A 23751-nucleotide genomic window follows, 5' to 3' on the forward strand; every position below is an offset into this window, starting at 1 on the left:
CTTCAATTTCTCGATAAAAAGAAATATGACCAACAGTGGTTCTAATGTATATACAACGAATTTCTTTTTTTATACTTCTTATTACTAAACAATGCCCATAAATTTCATAATAGGTACCAAAAGATTCATAATGAACTTCGATAGGAACTTCTCTTGAAGACATAATGCATTGATCTATTCGCCACCGAAGCCAAAAAGGACTATCGAAATTTATTCTTTTCTGTCGATAAGCCCCAATTGCATCATAGGAATTGAAAAAAAGGGTTCTTTTCAATTTTAAGATAAAGAAGTGTAAATTCAATGCAATCCTTGATTAGTTAGCAAGTTAGAGAGTTTACGAAGAAATGGACAAGCATATGCATGATCAGTTGGCAGTTGCCCAGCTCCATCTATCATCGTGTATTAATTACTTGTTGACAACTTACTGCATACCCATATTTATGGATGCTTTTATTAATTTAGATTACACTCTGGGACACCCTTCTGCCTCATATGCATTCCACGTTAAAGCTTCATTTGTTTTCGGCAATTAAAAATTAAAGGAAAATGAGAAATATTATCATTTTATTCGTTTAAAATTAAATTAAATAAAATTTGAGAATTTATGTGAGTTTAATTCAATTGATAGGACTATTGCATATAATATATAGAGATCAGAGTTCAAACCTCAGACACCTCGTTTATTGAGGATATATTTTAGCTAATAGGTTATAAATAAAAAGGTCTTGTTAACAAGTGTCTTCGTGACACTTTTTAAGCATTCTAAAATAAGCAATTACTCCCTCCGGTTCTTTTTACAAGAAACAGTTGACTTTTTAGATACATTAGATAAATTATGTATTTGGTTTAGATTCTAGTCTAGATGCATAAATTATTCAATGTATCTAAAAAGTAAATTGTTTTTTGTAAATAGGACCGGAGGGAGTATTTTTTAAAAAAGTCAAATTTTTTTTTTTGAAAGAAAAAAAAGTCAAATATTTTGATCTCTAATGCATTGATTACATACATTTTCATAAATACTTACTAATTATAGTCTTTAAAGAGTGTACCTGACACTCGTTAACATTTCTCTAAATAAAATTAGAAAAGTATACGATTAAAGAGGGATATATACAAATTTTGAAGGTAATTTAACTTATGGTTGAACTGCCTGATCGAATTAGATTAAATTGGATGGTTTAGCTGTATAACAGGGTCTATATAAAAATGGTATGCATATGTTAAATTAAATTGAAACGGATGACTCAATCTCTAAAAAATAAAAATGATACATTTTATACATCATATTTAAATAAATATCAAAATTTATTTTTAATTTTAATACAAATATTTATAAATAAGTGTATTAAAGATATACTATGTATTTTTTTGTAAAGAAAAATATATGTATTTTAATTATAAGTGTAATAAATCAAAAGCATTAAAAAACAACAAATCATAAGTTAAAAATTTAAATGAGTTAAAAATTTAAATCATATATTGAGTTAAAAAAGTTTAAAACATATATTGTTATCTCGTAAACAAAGGAAGAGAAATTGTGTGATTGCTCTAACTATGGAGTTTCAAATAAATATATGTAAAAGTAAATATTTTAAATCTGACGCATATAATTAAATAAATAAAGCGAATATAACTCACATGAGTTGGTCTACTAGCATGAGTTTGAAATTTTGAAGTATGTTTTTCTCAATGTCTCATATTTAAATCCTTCAAATGAGTACAATTTATGTAGGTTAGTCCATGTACAAAATTTTGCTCTAAATTTAACCAGGGGCATCATTAATGAAGTCTAACATTCGTCAAAAATATCAGCGGCTTTCATATTCAATTCAAAAATCCTGTTTCCAAGTTTCATCACTATTTAAGACATACATTTTGCTCTATTTTGGGTACACCCCATTTCAGCATAATTAAGGCTTGTGCTCTTGTTACAATGGAGGGTCAAGGTAAGGCCATCAATATTGATGGAGTAGAAGGGAATTATGATGGAAGAGATGAATTGGCTGTAAAAAAACCTCCTGCGGGTGGTTCTTGTGAATTGCTTCTTAGGTTTTTGGGCTTTGTTCTAACCCTTGCTGCTGCTATAGTTGTTGGGACGGATAAGCAGACAACAGTTGTTCCCATCAAGGTTGTAGATTCATTGCCTCCTTTGAATGTTCCTGTTTCTGCTAAGTGGCATCACCTTTCTGCCTTTGTGTAAGTTCTTATTTTCTGATGTTTAATTTTGTGCAAAAATAAAGGAAAATAAATCTTGATCCTAAACACTTTCTGTTTGTGTGATCCTACATCTTGCTTCTTTATAATCTACCCAATTGCAGAATTTTACATTACAGCTCAAGTTACAGCTGGCTAGTGTGAGTGTAAAATCTAATCATATGTGTCAACTATAATTGGTGGTCTTGTGTGGAATTGGAAATAGTTACAAGACATTGGATTTGGAACTATTCTATGCTCTAAGAAGCACGTGTTGAAAAATATATTTTTCAATCACTTTATTTTTATTGCAAATCAATTACAAGTCGATTCGTGTATTTTTTTAAACAAATCTTATATTTGAACATGATCCCTAAATTTCATACGTTAATTTAACATCTTATTTTCTTTCTATCATCCACCATGAAAATATAATTTTCAATATTCTTTTATAAATGTATTGTATGGATATCGTCCATTAAAATTATGACAATGAATGGATTGAATTGAATTTTTTGGAGAAGATTTAATGGATTAATACATTGTTTTGATCCAATCAAAATCCACAAATTCCATCTATTTGTCACCCCTAGATTTACTATTGGATGGAAGGACCGTATTAGATGATCCTTCTTAACCGTCAAAGTATGTATAGTTTATGAGTTACTCATGCTTTAATCGGCAAATATATATATATATATATATATATATATATATATATATATATATATATATATATCTTTAATTAGTAAATATTGTGTGGTTAGTTTTAGTGGTTGGAGTGTACACAATAGCAAGTGATTTATTTATTTATTTAACATCAAACTAAATAGATATTTAGAGGTTGGGTAGCTCAGTTGCTTTAAATTGAAGGATAAGGAATTGAATGTTCTAGATTCAAACTCGAACAAAGGATAAAAATTAATCTAACAACTAATTATTAATATTTGTCATTAAAAAAAACTAAATAGAAAAACTTGTTGCGAAGTGGGAGTTTTAGGTGTTTATGAAAAGGGTGTCTATAGTAGAATCACACTTGACACAAGACTAATTGAAAATCCAAAATTGACATGTTTGTTTGTTTATTTAGTTATTTATTTCTCAGGAGTGACTAAGAATATACTTTTTTTTCATGTACAAGCTACTTTCTGGTGGCAAATGCAATAGGATGCACATACGGAGCCATCTCTATGCTACTTACCTTGCTAAATAGAGGGAAAAGCAAAGTGTTTTTGGGAACATTGATCACTATCCTTGACGCATTGACGGTGGCTTTGCTATTTTCCGGCAACGGTGCCGCCACCGCAATTGGTGTCCTTGGCTACCAAGGAAACTCTCATGTGAGATGGAAAAAAGTGTGTAATGTCTTTGATAAGTATTGTCATCAAGTGGCCGCCTCAATTATTCTGTCTCAGCTTGGATCACTGGCATTCCTCTTGCTAATAGTGCTTCTTCCTATCTTGAGGTCTCATCCAAGATCTTAGTCAATAATTAAATCATAATGTTATTTTTGCGTGGAGATATTAAATTTGTCTTGTAATACGTACGAGTGTGACAATTTTGCCACAATTAGACCTCACCTCAACACATATTGTGCATGATACTTGTGTTGTGTAGATTATGTATGTTTGGTAAAAATAAGCAACTCTTTAGATTTATATTGATGTAAAATAGAAGAAGTACTTCGTATCAACTTGAATAAATTTTGGACATAAACTATGTGGCACTGCTATAGATATTCTCATACACATCACATCAGAATTTATATCAAGTTATCAACCAATTGACATTAAAAACCTAGCTAGTAATCTAAATAGTAAATCAGAGCATTTTGTCAAAAGTAAATAAATAAACAAGAGTGCATTTAAGGATACATATTTTAGGACAATAAATTATGTTACGACACCCTCTTGTGATTATTATCTCCCAAAACAGGTTATTCGTACCTTAATTTATAAACACAAGATTCACTCAAAATCCCAAATAGGTGAAATTGAGAGTGGGAAAGAGGAGAGAATGAAATGGAAAAAGAAAAAAAAAATCGACCTTAACGGTGCACAATAGTATCCTGTTGATCTTCTTAATCGAACAGTGCCAAAATATACAAAACTATCAAATTCAACGAGAGTCTCAAAACAAAAGTCATGTTTGTTTAGATATAATATCAAATAATATTGTAAAATAAAAAGAAATCTTAAACACACCCAATTTGTCAATTAGGAAAGCAGAGATAGCATTACTAACTATAAATGAATATTTAATTTATATAAAAAATTGTAGAGTAGTACATAAAATAATGCTAATAGTACACTTTCTAACATACATTTTATAACACACTTTATTTAATTTAAAGTATTTGTCAAAATTCATATGGGTTCCACAAAATCTGTGTGACACCCACATGATATGTCCCACAAAATTTGGATGAGACTATCATAATTTAGTGGAACTCATATAAATTACAATGAATTGGAAAATGTGTTTTAATGAATGTAAAAATAACATAACATAATATATAATGAAAACGTGATGCTAGAACTCTCAATAGCATAATATAAATATAATGAAAAAAATCTCATATGATATGGTATACTTACTCAATTCTTATTTACAAGACTCCAACACTTTTTTACATATATTGAGAATGGTGTAATTAATGTGTATAATTTATGTATGACTATTTTTTTTTTTTTGAATAATTTATGTATGACTATTATTAAGTTATCTATAGTATTGTACATATATATAATTCAATGTTGACTTTTATATTCTAAGGTAAATTGATAGAACGATTGTTAGCATAACCCTTGCATAATTAGTTTTTGTAACCGATTTTAGTTTTAGAACCTTCTCTCACAAAAAAAAAAAAATGTACATACATACATAATCCTCCATACTTCCAATCATACACAATTTTCCCTTAAAAAAATCATACACAATTTTCTTTTTAGTGAATGGTGAATTCCAATCGTACACAAATAATTTTGTCAAAAAAAAAAAATCGTACACAAATAATCGCCCCATGGAACCAACTTCCTCGCAAAGATCATAACCGCGGGCACCCTATAGCTATGCTTTGCTTCCATTAACTCAGCATTGTGTGGGGTCCAAGTAATACCTTGTGCTGCAAACAAGAAGATTTTCTTACGAATACGGTTATCTCTTATTCTTAAAGCTTATTAGGTCATGCAACACCTAAACCTAGAATTTTCCCTCTAATTGTGCTGCATTAATTACTAAAATTGTTAACCCTAAAATTTCCCTCCAAAGTCTTTGCCAATTTGAATTCCAATAAAAAAATGGTGCACCGTCCTCATTTTATGAGCTGCATCGAAAATGTAATTTTGTATTGCATTTTACCCATTTTCCATAAAGGTAACATACTACTAAATTTTGGAAATGAAAAAAATGGTCAAGCGGTGGTTCCAATCTTTTGTGTTTGAGGTTTAGGTGCTTTTGTATTTAATTTGGATTATGTTATAAGAGTATTTATATTGTGTCTTGATTCTAAGTTGATAACTTTGTATAGTTTAGTTCTAATTGCTTTTATTGTAATTACATGGCTTTCATTTCTATAGGATAGGAATATTTGGTATAGAATATTTATTCCTTTTAAAATATGGCTTTGAATCTAAGTTGATAACTTTGTATAGTTTAGTTCTAATTGCTTTTATTATAACAAATCCCATTAGACGGATGATTTGACGGATGATTTGGCTTTCATTATTCAAATTTCTCTATTCTATTGTATAAAGTTTAAAATATAGTTATTCATCTTTGATCGTAATATAAAATTTCTTTGTTACCAAATTCACGTGTGCTTCTGTGTACGATTTCTAAAGCTGAATCACTTATGCATTACGTATAACACTGAATATTTTTTTTATATTCAAAAGACGCACCTCAGTTAGCATCAACGTTTAAGGTTTTTTTAATCGATCAACCTTCAAGTCATTAATAATAAAACAAGTCAAACAACTCAAAATAACTTATATCTTATATTTTAATGTCTCAACATATTTTTTTAAGAAACGTCTCACCCCATTAACTGCTAGACTACACCTTTTTACCCTGTGAGCTTAACTCAGTTGGTCTGGGGTTCGAATCCTGGACACAAAAAAAAAAAAAAACTGCACCTTTTTAGATAAAACTTTATTTAATATATGTTTAATTTATAAATAATAATTTACTCGAATAGTAAATAGCACATCAAATTCGTACATTACACGGGTCAAAGATTATTTATTGCTTTCTATTACAGTCGATAAGACCCGTGCGATAGCACGGGTCGAAAGTCTAGTTATATGCAATGATTGTATAAGAATAAGAAAGCGTCACAATCACATGGCCATTGTTATTCAATCACCCACTACAAACCATTTCCACACAAACAAACTAGTACTACCAGTTTTGGTTAATTTTTTATTTTCACTTTTCCATTCAACCCCTTAAATATATCCCAGCATCTGAAATCAACATTAATTGAAAACAAATTAACCAATGATGGAAATTCGGAGCTAAAAATAACTAGAAAAAAGTTACACAAAATTAGTGAGAGAAATCAAATCCCTTTTTTATTTTATTCTTTTTTTGACCCCAAACCTCACTAACAATTTTCTTTCTCTTTCTTTCACTTTCACATATAAACCAAACCAATTGTGAGAGTGTACTCATACACTCATATGGAAGAGTACAGTAACAAATCAGTTTCTGAAATGGGTAACAGAAAACGTGGCACTACTACTAAAACCGAAGAGGTTCTAAACGTTGAACGTGAAAGAAGGATGAAAATGAAGCAAATGTTCACTCACCTCACTACCACTGTCCCAACTCTCTACCCCAATGTAACTAACATCATTCCTTCCATTTTCTCTTTTATTTTCATTCTTCATTTGGGTTTCCAATTTTTCATGTTTAAATGCAAATATTGATCGACCCATTATAGTTTGATTTGTTATCTGAAATGGGTTTTTGTTTTTAGGCTACACAGGAAGTGATTGTGAAGGAAACAATCGAGTACATTAAGAAACTTGAAGAAAAGAAGAAAATGTTGGAGGAGATGAAGGAATCAAAATCAAAGAAACCTGTTGAAGGGGGTTTTAATTTGTTGGTTCCGTGTCGTAATAGGAATCCCAATTTCTCTGTTACGGTTACTGGTTCAAGCAATGTGGCTTTCTTTGGGATTGAATCTGTGGCTAAACCTGGTTTGATTACTGTGATTTTTAAGGTGTTTTTGAAGAATGAAGCTGAGGTTTTAGCTGCTAATGTTTCTGTTAATGATGGTAATTTGATCTTGGCGATCACTGCTTTGGTTCAAAATGCTGCTGCTATTGAGAAGATTAAGAGAGAGATTATTAGTTTGTAGGTTCAATTGATGAATAATTGCTTTTGTTTTTCTACAGGGATAATTAATCATGGTGATTGATGTTAAGACCATGTATATGGGGTTATAGTTTTACACGAAGGTAGATACACCATGTGACATGGTGCATATATTGGTGGTATACATGTGTGCATATTGATAGTTATGAGCAAAGAAATTAATTGGTGTTGAAATGGTTTTTATGATTTTTATTCTTTTTGTTGAAATTGATTGATTTTGGATTAAAGAAGGAATGCATCAAAGTTGGTTAAGGGAAGAAGAAAGGCCCTTCATACTTCGTTGTTCCAATCATTATTGAATGGACCATATATATATTGTTCTTCACTTTTTCTTTTCTTTTTTTGTCAAGTAACTTAGTGGTTATAATTCACCATTTTTGAGGTGAATAAGTGGGGGTATCCGGGGTTCGAACCCTACCCCTGCATATAACAATCAATGTCCCTGTCAACTGAGTTATGCTCACGGAGACTGCTTCTTATTATGTTTACCCAAAATTACAAATTTTTAGCATGCAGCAAATTCGTGACAGCAAATTCTTATTAAGAAGCATACTGCTTCTTATAATATAAACACACCAAATCATCGTCAAATATAAACACACCAAATCATCGTTAAATCAATACATTCATACATCAACAATCCTCTCCATATAATCAACATCACCACTTTATATACGTGTGCAATCACCATTTATATATATACACACACACACACACACACACACACACACACACACCATCATGAATTATCATCATCAATAATCATCATAAAAAATCATCATCGCCATGATCATCATCAAACGTTTACCTCATTAAAGAAGCAACATCTCTTCATTTAGCAAAGATTTTAAAAAATTCAAATTTTTTTGCACAGTCAACGTGTCACGTCATTAGTTTTGCACAGTCAAATGGCCTAGGGAGGAATTTTGAAAAATTTTATTTTACAAGGACATGATCCAAACAATTTTTTTTAGAGGGGGTAACCAAAGATTGCATATATTACAGGGGTAAAACACTATTAACCCTTAAAAAATGACACTTGTTAAGTCGGTTCACGTTTACCAGACTTAAGAAGTCTCTCTCTAAAGTCGGGTCTAAAGGTGACTTAAGAAGTCAATACTTCTTATGTCGGCGACTATTAAGTCATACACGGAACCAACTTAAGAAGTCGTTTTTACCCGACTTAAAAAGGTTTTTTTTTTTTTTTTGTATTAGTGATTGTCTTAAGTTGTTTCTCTCAATTCTAACTTAGGTAATTCTAGGCAAAATTACACTTTTAGTCCCTTAACTTAATTTCAGGTAACAGTCTGGTCCTTTATCTTTTTTCATTTCAATTTGGTCCTTTTTGTCCATTTTCAAGCTTCAAAACTAATATTCTCATGCAAACATGGACGAGGATCATGTAATTCTACCTCTAAACATGGTAACAACATCCTCTCTTCTTCATAACTACCACAACAATATTCACAAAATCAAACTCATGTATATTCCTACCATCAAAACATAACATCACAACATCAATTCATACAGCCATTTCATTATTTTCACTCATGTCATCATAAAATTCAAGAACACAACATTCAAATCATGACTTTGGCATGACAACATCATGAATTCACAATTAAACACATGCCTGTAATCGCAACAACATACTAGAACACAAATTCAACACTATTTTATCATAAAATCATAAAAATATCATGAATCACACAAAACCACTTTTCTACCAAATCGCTTATAAAATTCCAATGGTGAATAGAACTCCCCCTTGCCTTTTAACTCTTCAAAACTAGCCTCCCTCAAACTTGGGTCTCCCTCTCCTATTTGATTCCTTGAGATTTCCTCTTCTTTATCTCTATATCCACTTTTCTTCATCTCTTGCCTCTTTTCTCTTAATGTTTACAAATGATTTTCTAACCTTAATTCACAAAGACTACAATTTATGCTTCACTTGTTTAAGGTTTGGTTCTCATAAGACTTAACGGGCTTAATTTCAATTCTCTCCGTAGTTATAACACTACACATTTACTTCACTTGAACTTCCTTTGTACTCATACACCTCTATTTCTTTATTTCGTCATAATCTCTTATTTCCCACAACTTCACAAAAATATCCACCTCTCCTAAATTGTCAAAAATACCATTTACTCCATAAAATCAACTAACCCATCAATTCAACCACATAAAAATAATAAACAAATAAATTCTAAATAATACTAATATTACTAATATCACATAATAATCTTATTTATAAAATAATAATAAAAATCGGGATGTTATATCAATTATCTAATCACCTTTTGTACCTTTTGATTGTTTATTGAATTAAATTGCCGACGCAATGCACGCCTTCAATTTGCATTGATTATTTGTTGAATTACATGCGCCTTTAAATTTTGCAATAAAAACAACAAAAACCTATATTTTATTGCCACATGGATTATAATTAAATTAAAACAATAAAAAAACATTTTAACTATATTTTATTGCTCCTCTAATAAAACCTATTTTTTAAATCGCTTTTTGGAAACTTTTTTTATTAAACTTAAAATCTAAAATCAATGGAGACGGATTATATTACGGTGTCATTCAGTTTAATTCGGTTGAGTTAGTTCAATCAGTGCACTTATAACCTTGTTGATTCGATGATCGGTTCGGTTTTTGAAACATTGATCTGTCATCATTGAGCCTATGAAAATAAAGAAATAATAATCCGTGCTCAAATAAAAATAAAAAACAACTGAAATCAAAAATTGAAAACGAAAATGTAACGTGTCACATCAATGGCGGCTCCACCACCTAGGGGCGTGGTGTTTCAAATGCTCTTATTGGTACGAATGCCCAACGGTCGTCTTTCTGTTTTTGACGCCATTGACGCAAGGCGTGAATTAAAGGTTGTTTTGGAAGGGTTTGACCAATTGGCCAACGAGAACGCTGATTTTGCAACTTACCTGCGTGTTCACGCCAGAATGTACGTTCTTTTCCATTTGCCAATGGAAACTCCTATTTTGCAAAATTACTTACGTGTTCACGCCAGAGTGTATGTTCTTTTCGATTTGCCAATGAAAACACCTATTTTGTTCATGTTAAACATTCTTTTAATTAGTCAATTGGACAAGATGATGGACTCTGAAATTCATTGTGTTTGATGTATGAAATACCCAACCTATTCTTATTTTCATTTGTTAATTAACATGAAAAATATTGATAGGACATATCTAGTCATAATTTGAGAGAAGCTTGATGCCTAAATTAAATTCAGAACTTTGTTTCAAATAATTAGATAAATTTGCTCCTAATAGTCACTCTTCCTCCAACAATTGAGGTGGTTGTGAAGGCCATGAATTGAATTTTTTGCAAGTCGAAATATATTTGAAACTACCTCCATCAAAACAGAACATTTGCAGACACAAGTTAAAGAGGAGGCTCTGGATCCAAATTTCTTATGACGGTGGCACCATGGGTAGTTACTAGTGAAACGGTGATTGGTGAAATAGTAGTGTAGAAAAAGGGGTAGGAAGATATGATGTACTATATACAGGACAGATCTAGAAATATTGTTAAGTGGGGGCAAAATCATATACTAATTTTTTTTTCTTCTGAAATCATATACTATAATTATTGGGTTAATTATGTTTCTAGTCCCTATAAAATAGCGACCTTGTAAGTTTAGTCCCTACTTAATTTTAATAGCATTTTTAGTCCCTAATTTTGTTTTTCTGCACTGAGTATTAGTCCCTACTCAATTCAAATTTGTTTAATTTATGTTTAAACTCTTAAATTTTTGAACAATTTTTTGCAGACATGTTTAGAACATTACTAAAAGTTCGTCCGCAAAAAATTATTGCAAAATTTGATTTCTACATCCAGATTTTATTACTTTTTATCTTTAACTTTTGTCGTTTTAAAAAATTCATATTTAATTCATTTCATGTCAGAAAATTCTAAATTTTAGTAAACGAACCTTTCATAGTGTTCTAATCTTGTCTCAAAAAAATCGTTCAAAAATTTAAGAGTTTAAGGATAATTAATCAAACTTTGTTTTAGCAGGGACTAAAATTATAAGTAAATTTTTTTTTATAGGGACTAAAAATGCTATTAAAATTAAGTAGGGACTAAACTTACAAGGTCGCTATTTTATAGGGACTAGAAACATAATTAACCCATAATTATTTACATTAAAAAATCTACTAATACATAAGTGATATATTATTATCACTAAAAAAGCATAGACTACAAAAATTATGACATTTTATATCCAAAAAATTGAATATACTTAAATATCTATTCAATATATTTTTCCATTGACTTTATATTTTAAAACTATTGTTTATTTCATTATTTTGAGTATTGTTGAATAAATTTTTATATGCACGTCAACAATCAATTATTCATTAATATTATTTTTCATATTGTTGCATATTAATTTCTTCACAAAAATTATTTAGTAATATTTTGTGGGTGCAAAACTTATTTTTAATGGTAAAAAAGTAAAATTATTTAACAAATTTAGGTAAAAGTAAAAAAGCATGTGGGGTCAAGTGCCCCGAATTAGCCCTACTTGTATCAGTGGCTGAATGTATATTTAGTTACGAGTAGACTAATTCAAAAGCTTTCCCACGTTACTTGTCAAATTTCGCACGCTCTTTTCCGTGCTAAACATCATTTTCCTTTACAAATATAGAGATCAATGCAAAAAAAAAAGTTTAGGAACTAGTAATAACAAAATATAGTAGAAGTGCGTGAACCAATGACATATTTAAGCTAAACATCATTTTCCTTTACAAATATAGAGATCAATGGCAAACAAAAAAGGTTTAGGAACTAGTAATAACAAAATATACTAAAAGTGACATACTTAAGCATTTATTTATGGGGGCTGCTAACTTACACTAACTAAAAACACTAAGGTGCAAGTTAGCAAGCTGCACCCACTTATAATTTACTAAAACACCATTTTATTTATATTTTAATTAATTTTAAATAGAAGGGCAATTTTGTAACTAGCTTAAAAAAATCCTTAAAAAAAGAAACAAAAAAGACAATGACATGCTTAAGGTACAAAACATGTAATTAAAGACAAACTTTTAAGGAAACAATATTTGGAACGATGAAAGTGGGTGTAAATTAGTGAAGGCTACTAACTTGCACCTTAATAATACTTATAAAAATGAGGGTAAATAATCAAGTGGGTGTAGATTGCTAACTTGCACCTTAATAATTTTAGGTGGGTGTAGCTTGCTAACTTGAACCTTAAACCTCAGTGATTTTAGATGGGTGTAAGTTAACAACCCCTTTATTTATTTATTTATTTATTATTAATTGTGTAACCTCCTCCACTTTATTTGTAACGACAATAGTAGAACCGTCGATAGCGAAAACAGAAAAGGTTAACGAATAAACAAACAAGCGCAATTTGTCCATTTTTTTCATCCTTTCGATTATCACAACGATGCGTGACAGCGGAAAAGACGCACTCTTTGTTTTCCTTTCTATAGAATTGTGCAGTTGCAGGCCACATCCCTATACAGCTAAAACCATAACAACAAAACCACCTTTCTTCCATTCATATATTCCCTTCTCCATCACAAACACATCCATTCCATTCTTCAATCTCTATTTTTCTCTTTGTGCGTGTTTCCCACAATCATTCTATAATCAAAACTTAAAAAGAAATGGGTTGTGGGAAATCAAAACCGCTCGATGTTGCTTCTGCAAACACCGTTCTCAAGAGCAAGAGCAAGAGCAAGAAATCCAGCGTTGATGATTCTAAGGTTGGCCTTAAAAATGGGACAGAAACCGTTCAAACCAAAACCGTAGACAACAACAATGTTGATAATGAAATTTCAAAACCGGAACAAAAGAGCAATGAAAATGTTAAAAAGGTTGTTGACGAGCCCAATGTCCTTGTTGTTCCTAATGAGATAACAAATGTTAAGCAAGAGAATGCATTGGAGAACAAGAACCAAGAAGGTGATGTTGCTCAGAATAAGACACAAGAAATCGTTGTCGCAGATGAGAAAAATGATTCATTGAAAAATAAAAATCAACCAGAACCTGCAGAAGAAGCAAAAATAGTCACAGAAAATGAAAAAGGTGAGAATGATGTTGTAGATTTTTTCTGTAGTATTTTCATTAATTTCAAATAAGATTATTAAATATTGTTAAGCATTAGTTGCTGGTTTTAAATTTTAATTTTCTCTTTGCATGTTTACAGAGGAAGAGACTTTGGTCAAGGAAGTTAAAGAAGAAACAAAACAAGAAGAGGCTTTGGTTATGGAAGAAGAAGAAACTAAAGACACAAACCAGGAAGAAACTCTTATCAAGGAAGAAGAAAAAGAGGAAATCAAAGACACAAATGAGGAAGATAATGTGGTCAAGGAAGAAGAAAAGGCTCAGGAAGAAGAAACCAAAGAAACGGCTCAGGAAGTAGAAACAAAAGAGGTGTCCAAGGAAGAAGAAACCAAAGAAATGGCTCAGCAAGAAGAAACCAAAGTAACGACTCAAGAGGAAGAAACCAAGGTAATGGCTCAGGAAGAAGAAACAAAAGAGGTATCTAAGGAAGAAGAAACCAAAGAACCAGTTCAGGAAGAAGAAATCAAAGAGACAGCTGCGGAAGAAGAAACCAAAGAAGCGGTTCAGGAGGAGATTGTGGCCAAAGAAGAAGAAACCAATGTGACAAAAGTTTCAACCTCTGAAGGTGATGAACAAAAAGATGTCAAATCTGAGGAGCAGGTATGTAGGGCGTTAACATATCATCGCTAAAAGTTAACATATATAGTATTAATTAGTCAATTTTTTATTAAGTTCAATGTTTGTGATGCAGGGACAATGAAGAATCGAAATTGGATGGAGATAATACAGAAGTAGCAAGTTCAATATATAATTGAGGATGTTTTCTATTTGACCATGTTAGTATTAATCATGTTGTCAAGCTTGAACATGCATTGTATGTTCTTATTCTTTGAGTCCTCATACAAAAGTTATTCAAATGAAATACATACTATAATCAGTTTTGATTAATCTATGTTAAGCACCAAAAACTTCTCAATCTCGCGTTCTTTGTTTTTGTATTAATCTAAAAGTACTTCTAAATACCATGTTTTTTCCCCTCTTGATATAAAGTGTAGATAATTTGTTCTCGTGAGCTTAGCTCAGTTGGTATGGACAATGCATAGAATATGCAAGGTCGGGGTTCAAACTCCGGTCACTACAAAAAAAATAAAAATAAAGTGTAGATAATTTCAATTTCTAACCTTGTTTATACCCTTAGTATGAAAGTTTCTCCTAATTTTCCCTTTACACTTCTTTAAAAAAGATAAGATACACTATTGTTACTATAAAAGATAAGATACACTATTGTTACTATAAACAATGTTTAAAAATAAAAAGATGGTTTAACGGGGTGCCTTGTGAACCAACACGTTCTATAATCTAGTTATTTGGGCGATTCAATCACAATTTCATCTAAAATTGAACCGGTTAAAGCAATTGAACCATAACTTGAAGGCCTCGTTAGTTTAATTCAATTTCAATTATTAAGATTAAGACATTGACTATAAGTAAACTTGAATCTAACATTTTATAACACACACTTTCTTAAAAAAAAAAAAAAAAAATTATAACACACACAAAATGATGTGTTAGCAATCAGTGAAACATTTTTGTACTCTAACAATACATGTGTAACGTGAAACAAAAGTTATTCATGCACTTGTAGTTGTATAGTTCTCTATATCAATTTATAATTTCGCATTATAAAAGAGTATAACACCTACAACATTAGATTCAATCGACCCAGAAAAACTGCAATAAAACATTGCTCATATTCGGACTTGTTTCGAAATAATTTTTCAAAGTTGAAAGGGTAACCATCTAACATTGACATCACACGAAGATATAGATTATAGACTGCTTGATTAGCAACTACAACAAATTCATCACTCCTTTTTCCCGTGAGTAGAAATTACTGACCCGAATTTGTAAGACATGTTTTTGTTTTTTTGAGCATCATGTAGCTAAAGTTTTCGGGCTGTTGGGTATTTTTTATTGTGTTGCCGATATCATGTATTGTCCCTACAAACCGAGACAAACTCACGAGATCCGGGCGATTGGGTATAAATATGATGAAATACTAACTAAGAATGATGTATACTATATCCCCCTAAAAAAAAGAATGCTGTATTTCCGGAAATAATGATAACAATTAAATCTGGAAGTTTAGTCTTTAGAGCTTTCTGCACCCTATTTCAAATTGACATATGCAGTGCATACTATACAACTTCTCTCTCTAAAAACCTTTCTCCGCCTTCTCTCTAAACAAAGTTTTGCTTTTTCCCTTTCTTCCAAATCCGGCAGCCACGATGTAGATCTATGGCCGTGGTGGTGCGACGGGACTATGTCCCCGCACCACCGTTCGCCCCCCTCTTGGTGGTCTCCGTTTGTGGCCGTGGTGGTTTCTCCGGTGTCGTTTTCCCAAGCTCAGATCCAGTTTTAGATCTAGGCGGTGGAGATGACAGTGGTGTGTTTCCGTTCCGTTTCCGAACCGTTCCTACCTTGCTTCGTTACCAGACCGTGTCTCCCTGCTCCGGCCACTGCTCCGGGCGTGGTTTCCGTTTTCGGCCTTGGAGGAGTTGCTGGGTCTTGTTTCCGTCCTTGTTTCCTACTCCGACCTCTGCTCCGACCATTCTTCCGTTCCCGTTCTTGGAGGAGTTGACGACACGGTTCTCTGTCCGTGGCTGGTCCTTTTTCAGGTTGTTTCAGCCGTGTTTGTAGGTGCTTGGCTACTGTTGTTGTGCTCTGTTTCAGGTCTTGGGAGGCAGCAGTGGTGGTGGGTGGTTGTGTTCTTGTGGGGGTTTAAGTGGCGGTGATGTAGCGAGGGTGTGGGTGTTGGTGGTGATGATGTGGTGTTTTTGGTATTTTAGGGTGTTTTCGAGTTTTGAGTTGGTGATGTTGATGGGTGATTCGGTCGAGTGTAGGTGGTGTCGGGGTGGGTTGTGGTGGTGTCGGACGTGTGGTGCGACAGGGTGATGTGTGGTGCCGATCTGCGTGGTCTGATTCCGGCGGATGTAGGTGTGGTGGCAGCTCTTTCATCCATGATTAATCCTCCCTCAATGAACTCGTGGATCGTTTGTTATCGCAAGGATCGTGATTGTTGTAGTTGTTCTTGCCAGAGGCTGCGCTGCTTCAGATTTCGCATGTTTGGGTCATGGTGGTAGTCGTTTTTTAGACTCGGATTCGGTGTTGATACGGTTTGCGGACGAGAGCTATTTTAGGGGGTGGCTGGTGTTGTTTAGGTGTGGAGGAGGGTGTTTGTTTAGGTGAGGAGGTGGGTGTTTGTTGGGGTGTTTTTCCTTTGGAGGCAGCCTTTGTTTCACGGTCCTTGTCCGTCGTCACTTGCTCTTGTTACCGCTTTTGGGTTGTTTAGGTGTGTAGGTGTTTGGAGGGTGTGTGTCCCGTTGTGTTTGAGCCTTTTCCTTGTGAATGGTTGGCTGTTTGCACCAATCACATATCATGTCTATTGTCTTACTTATTGTGTGTTGGTGTCCGGTGGGCCGATCATTTTTGCTTCGAGATCGGGAGTTGGCGTCTGGTTACAATCCTGTTTGACTTGATATGGTGTTCTCTGGTGTACCGAGGGCGAGGGGTGCCCTGCTGATTTGGTTCTAAAGTCTGGTGGGCCGATCACTTGTGATTCGAGATCAGGAGTCAGCTGTTTGGCTCAAGTTGGTTTTTGGGCTTTTGTTTCGTGCTCTTTCGGTAAATCGGAGGTCGAGAGGTTGTGGAAGCTGCATGTTCAGTCGGTTAGGAGCTTTTCGAATGTGGCTCAGTTTGGGTGTTGAAGTCTGGGAGTTTTATTATGAGAGGTGTTCTCTGGGGATGAGTAGTGATGATGGATCGTTGTGGGTACTATGTTTACAGGGTTTGTTTTTGTTAAGGTGTATTTCTTAGGTGGTGATGTGTTTTGGGGGTTATCTTCTGGGGCTTTGTCTGGGGGTTATGGTGTACTGTATATATGCGGCACCATTTGTATCTTGTTCCGTCCATACCTCGCGTCTTGCGGGGATGACGTTTAATAATATTTGCTGATTCAAAAAAAATTTGATAACAATTATTTTGACATTAATTACTTCAAAAAAAAAATATTTTGACATTAATGTTTTTAAAAATTGCACACTATTGTTGATTTCAAGAGTCTATCATCTATTTTTTTTTGGTTACAATGCTAAAAAAGAGCAAAAGAGGGAAAGCAGCAAGAAAAAAGAAAAACTAGGCTCTTAAGAACAAAGTTCCTTGAGCATCTAGCCTAAGAAGCGGGCGGAGATCATCAGGAGGCTGATAGTGCACCAACAGATTGTCATCAGCTGTGGCTCCTAATTTGGCGAGAAAATCGGCACAATGGTTTCCTTCACGGAGAGTGTGGTGAAGAGACACATTATCCTGAGATAGCAGCTCTTGAATTTCATGAATAATCACTACATAGACATGGAACTTGGTAGAGGCTGCATTGATCGAACTGAGAGCAAGACTAGAGTCTGTGTAGCAAACTACAGGCGCGAATCCCATATCTTTCGCTATCTTCAGGCCGTGGAAAATTGCTGTAAGCTCTGCTAGCAGAATATCGGAAGATGACGGGATGAAACCTGAGAAGCCAGCGAGATAGAAGCCGGCGCTGTTGCGAATGAGGCCTCCAAAACCAGCTCTGACTGGTGTGTCTAAACAGCTTCCGTCAACATTAAGAATGTAGCAATCAAAGTTGTTATTATTCCAGCAGACAAATCTTTCCAAATGGGCATTCTGATGCGGCGGGAAGGCATGCATAATGCTGTCAGCAGAATTCAAGATGTTCGCTGCAACCCTGTGTAACGGCATCTGCTCATTGCTGAAGCACATGGTATTACGGCAAATCCACACCCACCACAATCCAGCAGCGAAGATTGTGGCTTTAGGACCCATTGAACCCTCCTTGAGCCAGTTCGCAGCATCTTGAGAAGCAAAGAAAGCAGCGTTATTGAAGCCAATTTTAAGCCAAATGTCTCTAGAGAACCTGCAATCACGCAAACAGTGAAACAAAGTCTCCTCTTGCTCTCCACATCTGGTACATGTAGGAGAAGGAACAATGTTTCGGTGGTGTAACACAGCCAAAGTGGGGACAGCATTAGAACAAGCAAGCCAAGTAAGAAACTTATACTTCTCGGGAACTTTGAGGCTCCAAATCCAGGACCAAGAATGAGCTGAAGTGCTAACTGTACCATTTTGAGAGATAATCCATTTATACCCACTTTTGGTGGTATAAACAGCATTTTTGTTATGAGGCCAAATAATTGCATCTTCAACCGCGTCATTGAACCTGAAAGAAATGGTGTTGATGAAATCTGTCACTTCCTGAGGAAGGGTAGTGTAAAGAGATTGAGCACGGTTATCGTCGATGTTGAGGACATCCTTTACCGTAAGGTGGAGGTCATGAATATCTATGATAGGGGTTTGTGTTCCGAGGCAGCCAAAAGAACTCCAACGGCTGAACCAGAAAGAAGAAGAACCTGATCCTGCTCTCCAAGAGAAACCTTCCTTCAACACGTTTTTGGCACGGATGATGGCAACCCAGATAGCGCTGCTACTGCTGCTGTATGTCGCATTGAAAATGTTTTCCCCGGAAGTGTATTTATCAGAAAGCATCTGCACCCAAAGCTTGTTATTCTTTTGAACCATGTCCCACACCAATTTTCCAAGGAGGCAAGAGTTTGCATCTCTCGCTGATCTAATGCCAAGGCCGCCAAGGTTCTTGGGTTTAGCAATTTTTTTCCAACCAACTAAATGGACCCCCTTATCATTAGTGCCCCGCCAAATGAAGTTACGGGTTATCCGGTCAATGTTGTCACAAATACTCTCTGGAAGCCAATTTATCTGCATGTAATAAGCTGGAATATAGGCAAGAACTGAGGTAGCAAGGGCCAATCTACCAGGTTTATTTAACAGTTTGTTCTTCCAAGATGCTAGACGGGTATGCATTTTATCAATGACAAAATGAAAGTCACTTCGTTTGGGTCGGCCTTTGAGGATTGGGAAGCCCAAATATTTGTCAAGGGATGTAGTGCTTCGGATGCCAGAGATGGAGGTAAGATTATGGATTTTTTGATTAGTGATACCTGATGAGTAGAATGCCCGAGATTTAGAAAGATTAATCTTGAGCCCTGAAGCCTTGCTGAAGCGGTCAAAGAGGTCCTTAATGAATCTGATTTGAGACTTTTTAGCTTTGGTGAAGAGAAGGACATCATCAGCAAAGAGGAGGTGGGACATAGGAGGACTTGTGGCAGACATTCTGATGGGGTCCCAATTACCTTGAAGCACAACATTGTTGATAGCAATAGAAAGCTTTTCCATGCAGAGAATGAAGAGATACGGTGACAGGGGGTCGCCTTGTCTGAGACCATGGGTTGGCTTGAAAGGAGGCATTTTGTTCCCGTTCCAGAGGATGGAGAAAGTGGATGAAGTGACACAGTGCATGATGAGCTTGATAGTAATTGCTGGAAACCCAAAGTCATGGAGGCAAGCACTTAAGAATTCCCAATTAACATTATCAAACGCCTTCTCAAGGTCAAGTTTAAAGGCCACATAGCCTTTCTTCCTCTTAGATCTCCTCATAAAGTGGATAATTTCCTGCAAAACAATAGAGTTGTCAGAGGTGCCCCTACCTGGCAGGAAGCTGCTTTGGTAGGGACCAATAAGATTATTAAGAATGGGACGGAGGCGCATGACAAGGACCTTTGTGATGATTTTGTAAATGATGTTACAGAGGCTGATGGGTCTAAAATCTTTAAAGGTTTGTGGGGGGTCAATTTTGGGGATGAGAGCAATGAGGGTATCAGATATGGCGGGGTTAAAATAGCCAGTTAGAAAAGCATTGTTAACAAGATGGAAAACATCATCTCCGACAATGTGCCAATACTGCTTAAAGAAAATGCCATTGAAGCCATCAGGGCCCGGGGATTTGTACGGTTTCATGGAGTTTAAAGCGGCTGTTATTTCATGTTTGGTAATGGGAGAGGTGAGGGAGTTTTTACCTTCATCGTCAAGAGTGGGGTGGCCACCTTCTTGGAAGTGGCGGTTTTGGTGATGTTGAGCTCTACAAAACAAATTCTTGAAAAAAGCTTGGGCCTCCTCTTGGAGGATGTCGGCATCCGAAGACCAATTACCATTAGGAAGTTGAAGCTTGTGGATTCTGTTCTTCTTCCTTCTGATGATTGTTTGGGCATGAAAGAAGGAGCTATTTTTATCTCCAAATTTCACCCAATTTTCTCTAGATTTTTGATACCAAAGCATTTCTTCTTGGAAGAGGATGTGGTTGTATTCTTTCTGAAGCTCCTTTTCAATAATGGTATGCCGGCTTGAGTCGACTCTTTCTAAGTAGCTTTGAATACCTTTGAGTCTGTTTTCAATATGTTTCTTTCTTTGAAAAATGTTACCAAAAACCTCTTTGTTGAAATTGATGGAATTCTCTCTGACCTTATCAAGGGTGACAATAATGTTGTGATTAGAAGAATCCCATGATCTGGCCACCAAGTCCGCATAATCATCATGGTCAATCCAGGCTGCTTCAAATCGGAAAGGTCTAGGGCCCCTTGCAAGGGGAAGGCCGCCGAATCGGATGAGAAGAGGGTTATGATCTGAATGTAATCTGCATAGAACCTCAACAAAGGCTTCAGGAAAAGAAAGTCTCCAGTTTATGTTGGCAATTGCTCTATCTAACTTCTTAGAAAGGATGCGGAGACCATTGTGGTTGCGGTGCCAGGTAAATTTTCCTCCAATCGTTGTGAGGTCAATGAGGTTACTATGGTTCATGAAGTTGGAGAAGAGAGTAGCTCTAGAGTGATTATATATTCCCCCTCTTTGATCACTAGGGAGGATGGTTTCATTGAAGTCTCCTATCAACATCCAGGGACCGGCAATGGTTTGGCTAAGGTTGGCAAGGTAGCTCCAGAAAGGTGAGCGCAAAGTGGGGTTGGGGCTCGCATAAACACAGGTACAAGTTGTAGTGGCATTACCTCGGCTGATAGTAAAAGTGATGGAGTATTGATTTGTATCGCATATGGTTGTGGCAGTGACATCTGCTGCATGCTTAAGTAGCCATATGCCGCCTGAATGACCAGTAGCTTCGACAATATAAACAGGTGTGTAGCCAGTGTTAGACCAGAAAGTGGCAAGTCTAGCAAAGAGTACGTGGGTTTCAAAGATAGCCAGAAAAGAAGGTCTATGCTTTCTAATCAAATCTTTCATGTGTCTTTTAGCATCGCTGTTAAGAGCCCCTCTAATATTCCAAGAGAGGAGTGTGGTATCTGCAAGGGCTTCCATAACAACAGCTAAAGTAAAATAGGAGGGATGGAAAGCTACGTGATCATGGTCTCCTCTATTAATAGTGGAGGATCATGAGTTGCTTCAGTTTTATTGTTACTGTCCATATTTTCATCATGTATATCAATCTGCGAAGAATTGATCGATATGGTTTTTTCTTGGGCAGGCATGCTTGTTTGTTTGGGCAAGAAGGATTGGTCGATGGGGGGACTGGTAGATTGGCTAGTGTGGGGTCGAGTTGGAATGGTCTGGAACACGTGGCTAGGGGTGTGTGGATCAGAGTGAGGGTTACTTGTTGTGGACGTGTTCATTATGGCATTGGTAGTATCATGTGGGGTATTGTTTTTTCTATTATGATGGGGTAATGATGGCTTGGGGATATGAGCAAAATAACTCTCTTCCTGGCGGCGCCTTTTTGGAACATTGTGACCAGGGGTGCCACGTGAAGCTTCATTGTTTTTTGGTCTTGTGGGGATTTTTTTATTGGTTGTAGCGGTTTTGGTTTGGTGGGCCATAGCAGACAGTGTAGTGAATCTATTGGTTTGATGTGTACCGTTATTTGGGTCATTCAATGAGGGCTGATTTTGTGATTTTTTCCTCCTAGTCACCAATAACCATTCTCCGTGCAGCTCATGATTGTCTCCATTATTGCTGATTATTCTTTCCGGTTCAGGTGGTATCACATTAATGCTGTCATTTATTGCATTTCCGTTATGGGACAAGGCTAATGAATGCGGTTGGCTGGCTGTGGCGGTTTGATGTGCCGGTTTAGGGTTTGCATCGCGGTTGTTGGTGGCTGTGTGGTGGTTCAGCTGCTGCGCCCGATTAGTGACTGGTGTTGAGCTGCAATTTCTTCCTAAGTGACCGTAACAACCACAACTTGTGCATATAAGGTGAAGTCCTTCGTACTGAACCTTGTACCAATGGCCGTTGACCCATATTTTCCCCACCACTGGAACCGTGAGGTCGACTTCCACACAGACTCTGGCAAATTTCCCTCTCTCCACCTTAAGAGTGTTGGTATCAACTTTGATGGGACGGCCAATCGCTGATGCCATAGCAAGAAGAAAGCTTTCATCGTAATAGACTAGATTCAAGCCAGGAAAACGTACCCAGACAACAGTGCGTTCAACCTTTGCAGTTGGAGAGGCGAATTCCGGCGACCAGTGAGTGACGGCCAAACAGTGATCAAATATTAGCCAGGGGCCTCCGGTGATGACTTTTTCCTTGTCTGCTGCTTGATCAAATTTTACCATGTAAAACCCGTTGTCGTTATCCATGATTTCAAAACCCCCTTGAAGCTTCCATAGTTTTTGGAGTCTTTCTTTCATGGTATTGTATCCAATGTTCTTCCCTAACAGCTTCACGACTAACACATCTTTCCATGGCGTGCAAAGCTCTTGAAAAACTTGAGGTTCAATGTGGATTTTGGGGAGGAGGCGGTTGCCATCTTCAAGTTCAGTACGAACGAGTTTCTTTTCAATCATGTCTTGCTTCTCTCGGATTGGTATTTCTTGGGAGGGGCCTAAAAGTTTGTCTCGAAAGGAGATATTGTGAGGAGGGTTCTTAGGATCGGGTGGCTTTTTGGTTTGTTGCAGGTTGTTAACTCCATGGGCAGAGAACACAAAGTCAGAGACCATGTTTTCCATCCGTTTTCAAACTGTATTACTACTAGAGTCTATCATCTATTCATCTTCATGATAGCAAGCAAAATTAAAACATTTTTTTTTTAAAAGGAAATGTTTTCTTAAAACAAAGAGGATATTAGTTATTTCCAGCGGCGTTATGTGTGATTCTAAACTTTTTGTACCATCATTGAATAAAAAT

General features: G+C 35.5%; 4 protein-coding genes across 4 annotated transcripts; 3 read left to right on the plus strand and 1 right to left on the minus strand.

The window, feature by feature from the left end:
* Positions 1-1891: 1891 nt before the first annotated feature.
* Positions 1892-3909, plus strand: LOC146902522 (CASP-like protein 1E1). The gene is made up of 2 exons (XM_085733510.1): positions 1892-2196; positions 3335-3909. Exons 1-2 carry the CDS (start codon positions 1934-1936, stop codon positions 3675-3677), a joined length of 606 nt encoding a protein of 201 aa, XP_085589636.1. The 5' UTR covers positions 1892-1933; the 3' UTR covers positions 3678-3909.
* A 2666-nt stretch (positions 3910-6575) lies between these two features.
* Positions 6576-7962, plus strand: LOC146902523 (uncharacterized). The gene is made up of 2 exons (XM_085733511.1): positions 6576-7037; positions 7175-7962. The coding sequence occupies exons 1-2, from the start codon at positions 6876-6878 to the stop codon at positions 7556-7558; spliced, it is 546 nt and encodes a 181-aa protein (XP_085589637.1). The 5' UTR covers positions 6576-6875; the 3' UTR covers positions 7559-7962.
* Positions 7963-13102: 5140 nt separating this feature from the next.
* On the plus strand, positions 13103-14598 carry LOC146902524 (uncharacterized). Its single transcript, XM_085733512.1, has 3 exons — positions 13103-13671; positions 13793-14310; positions 14402-14598. The coding sequence occupies exons 1-3, from the start codon at positions 13251-13253 to the stop codon at positions 14408-14410; spliced, it is 948 nt and encodes a 315-aa protein (XP_085589638.1). The 5' UTR covers positions 13103-13250; the 3' UTR covers positions 14411-14598.
* Positions 14599-21959: 7361 nt separating this feature from the next.
* On the minus strand, positions 21960-23564 carry LOC146902525 (uncharacterized). Its single transcript, XM_085737146.1, has one exon. The coding sequence runs from the start codon at positions 23562-23564 to the stop codon at positions 21960-21962; it is 1605 nt and encodes a 534-aa protein (XP_085593272.1).
* Positions 23565-23751: the final 187 nt, after the last annotated feature.

This window comes from Medicago sativa, chromosome 8, assembly GCF_051527215.1.
Source record: "Medicago sativa cultivar Bolivia chromosome 8, Bolivia_mono, whole genome shotgun sequence".
Lineage (NCBI taxonomy): Eukaryota > Viridiplantae > Streptophyta > Magnoliopsida > Fabales > Fabaceae > Medicago > Medicago sativa.

What these genes read in the sequence shown, in the direction of transcription:
- LOC146902522 (XM_085733510.1), top strand. Translation starts at nt 1,934, where the DNA reads ATGGAGGGTCAAGGTAAGGCCATCAATATTGATGGAGTAGAAGGGAAT. An exon ending in CATCACCTTTCTGCCTTTGT is followed by an intron (nt 2,197 to 3,334) that starts GTAAGTTCTTAT and finishes TTCATGTACAAG; the next exon opens with CTACTTTCTGGTGGCAAATG.
- LOC146902525 (XM_085737146.1), bottom strand. Translation starts at nt 23,564, where the DNA reads ATGGTCTCTGACTTTGTGTTCTCTGCCCATGGAGTTAACAACCTGCAA.
- LOC146902523 (XM_085733511.1), top strand. Translation starts at nt 6,876, where the DNA reads ATGGAAGAGTACAGTAACAAATCAGTTTCTGAAATGGGTAACAGAAAA. An exon ending in TCCCAACTCTCTACCCCAAT is followed by an intron (nt 7,038 to 7,174) that starts GTAACTAACATC and finishes TTTTGTTTTTAG; the next exon opens with GCTACACAGGAAGTGATTGT.
- LOC146902524 (XM_085733512.1), top strand. Translation starts at nt 13,251, where the DNA reads ATGGGTTGTGGGAAATCAAAACCGCTCGATGTTGCTTCTGCAAACACC. An exon ending in AGTCACAGAAAATGAAAAAG is followed by an intron (nt 13,672 to 13,792) that starts GTGAGAATGATG and finishes GCATGTTTACAG; the next exon opens with AGGAAGAGACTTTGGTCAAG.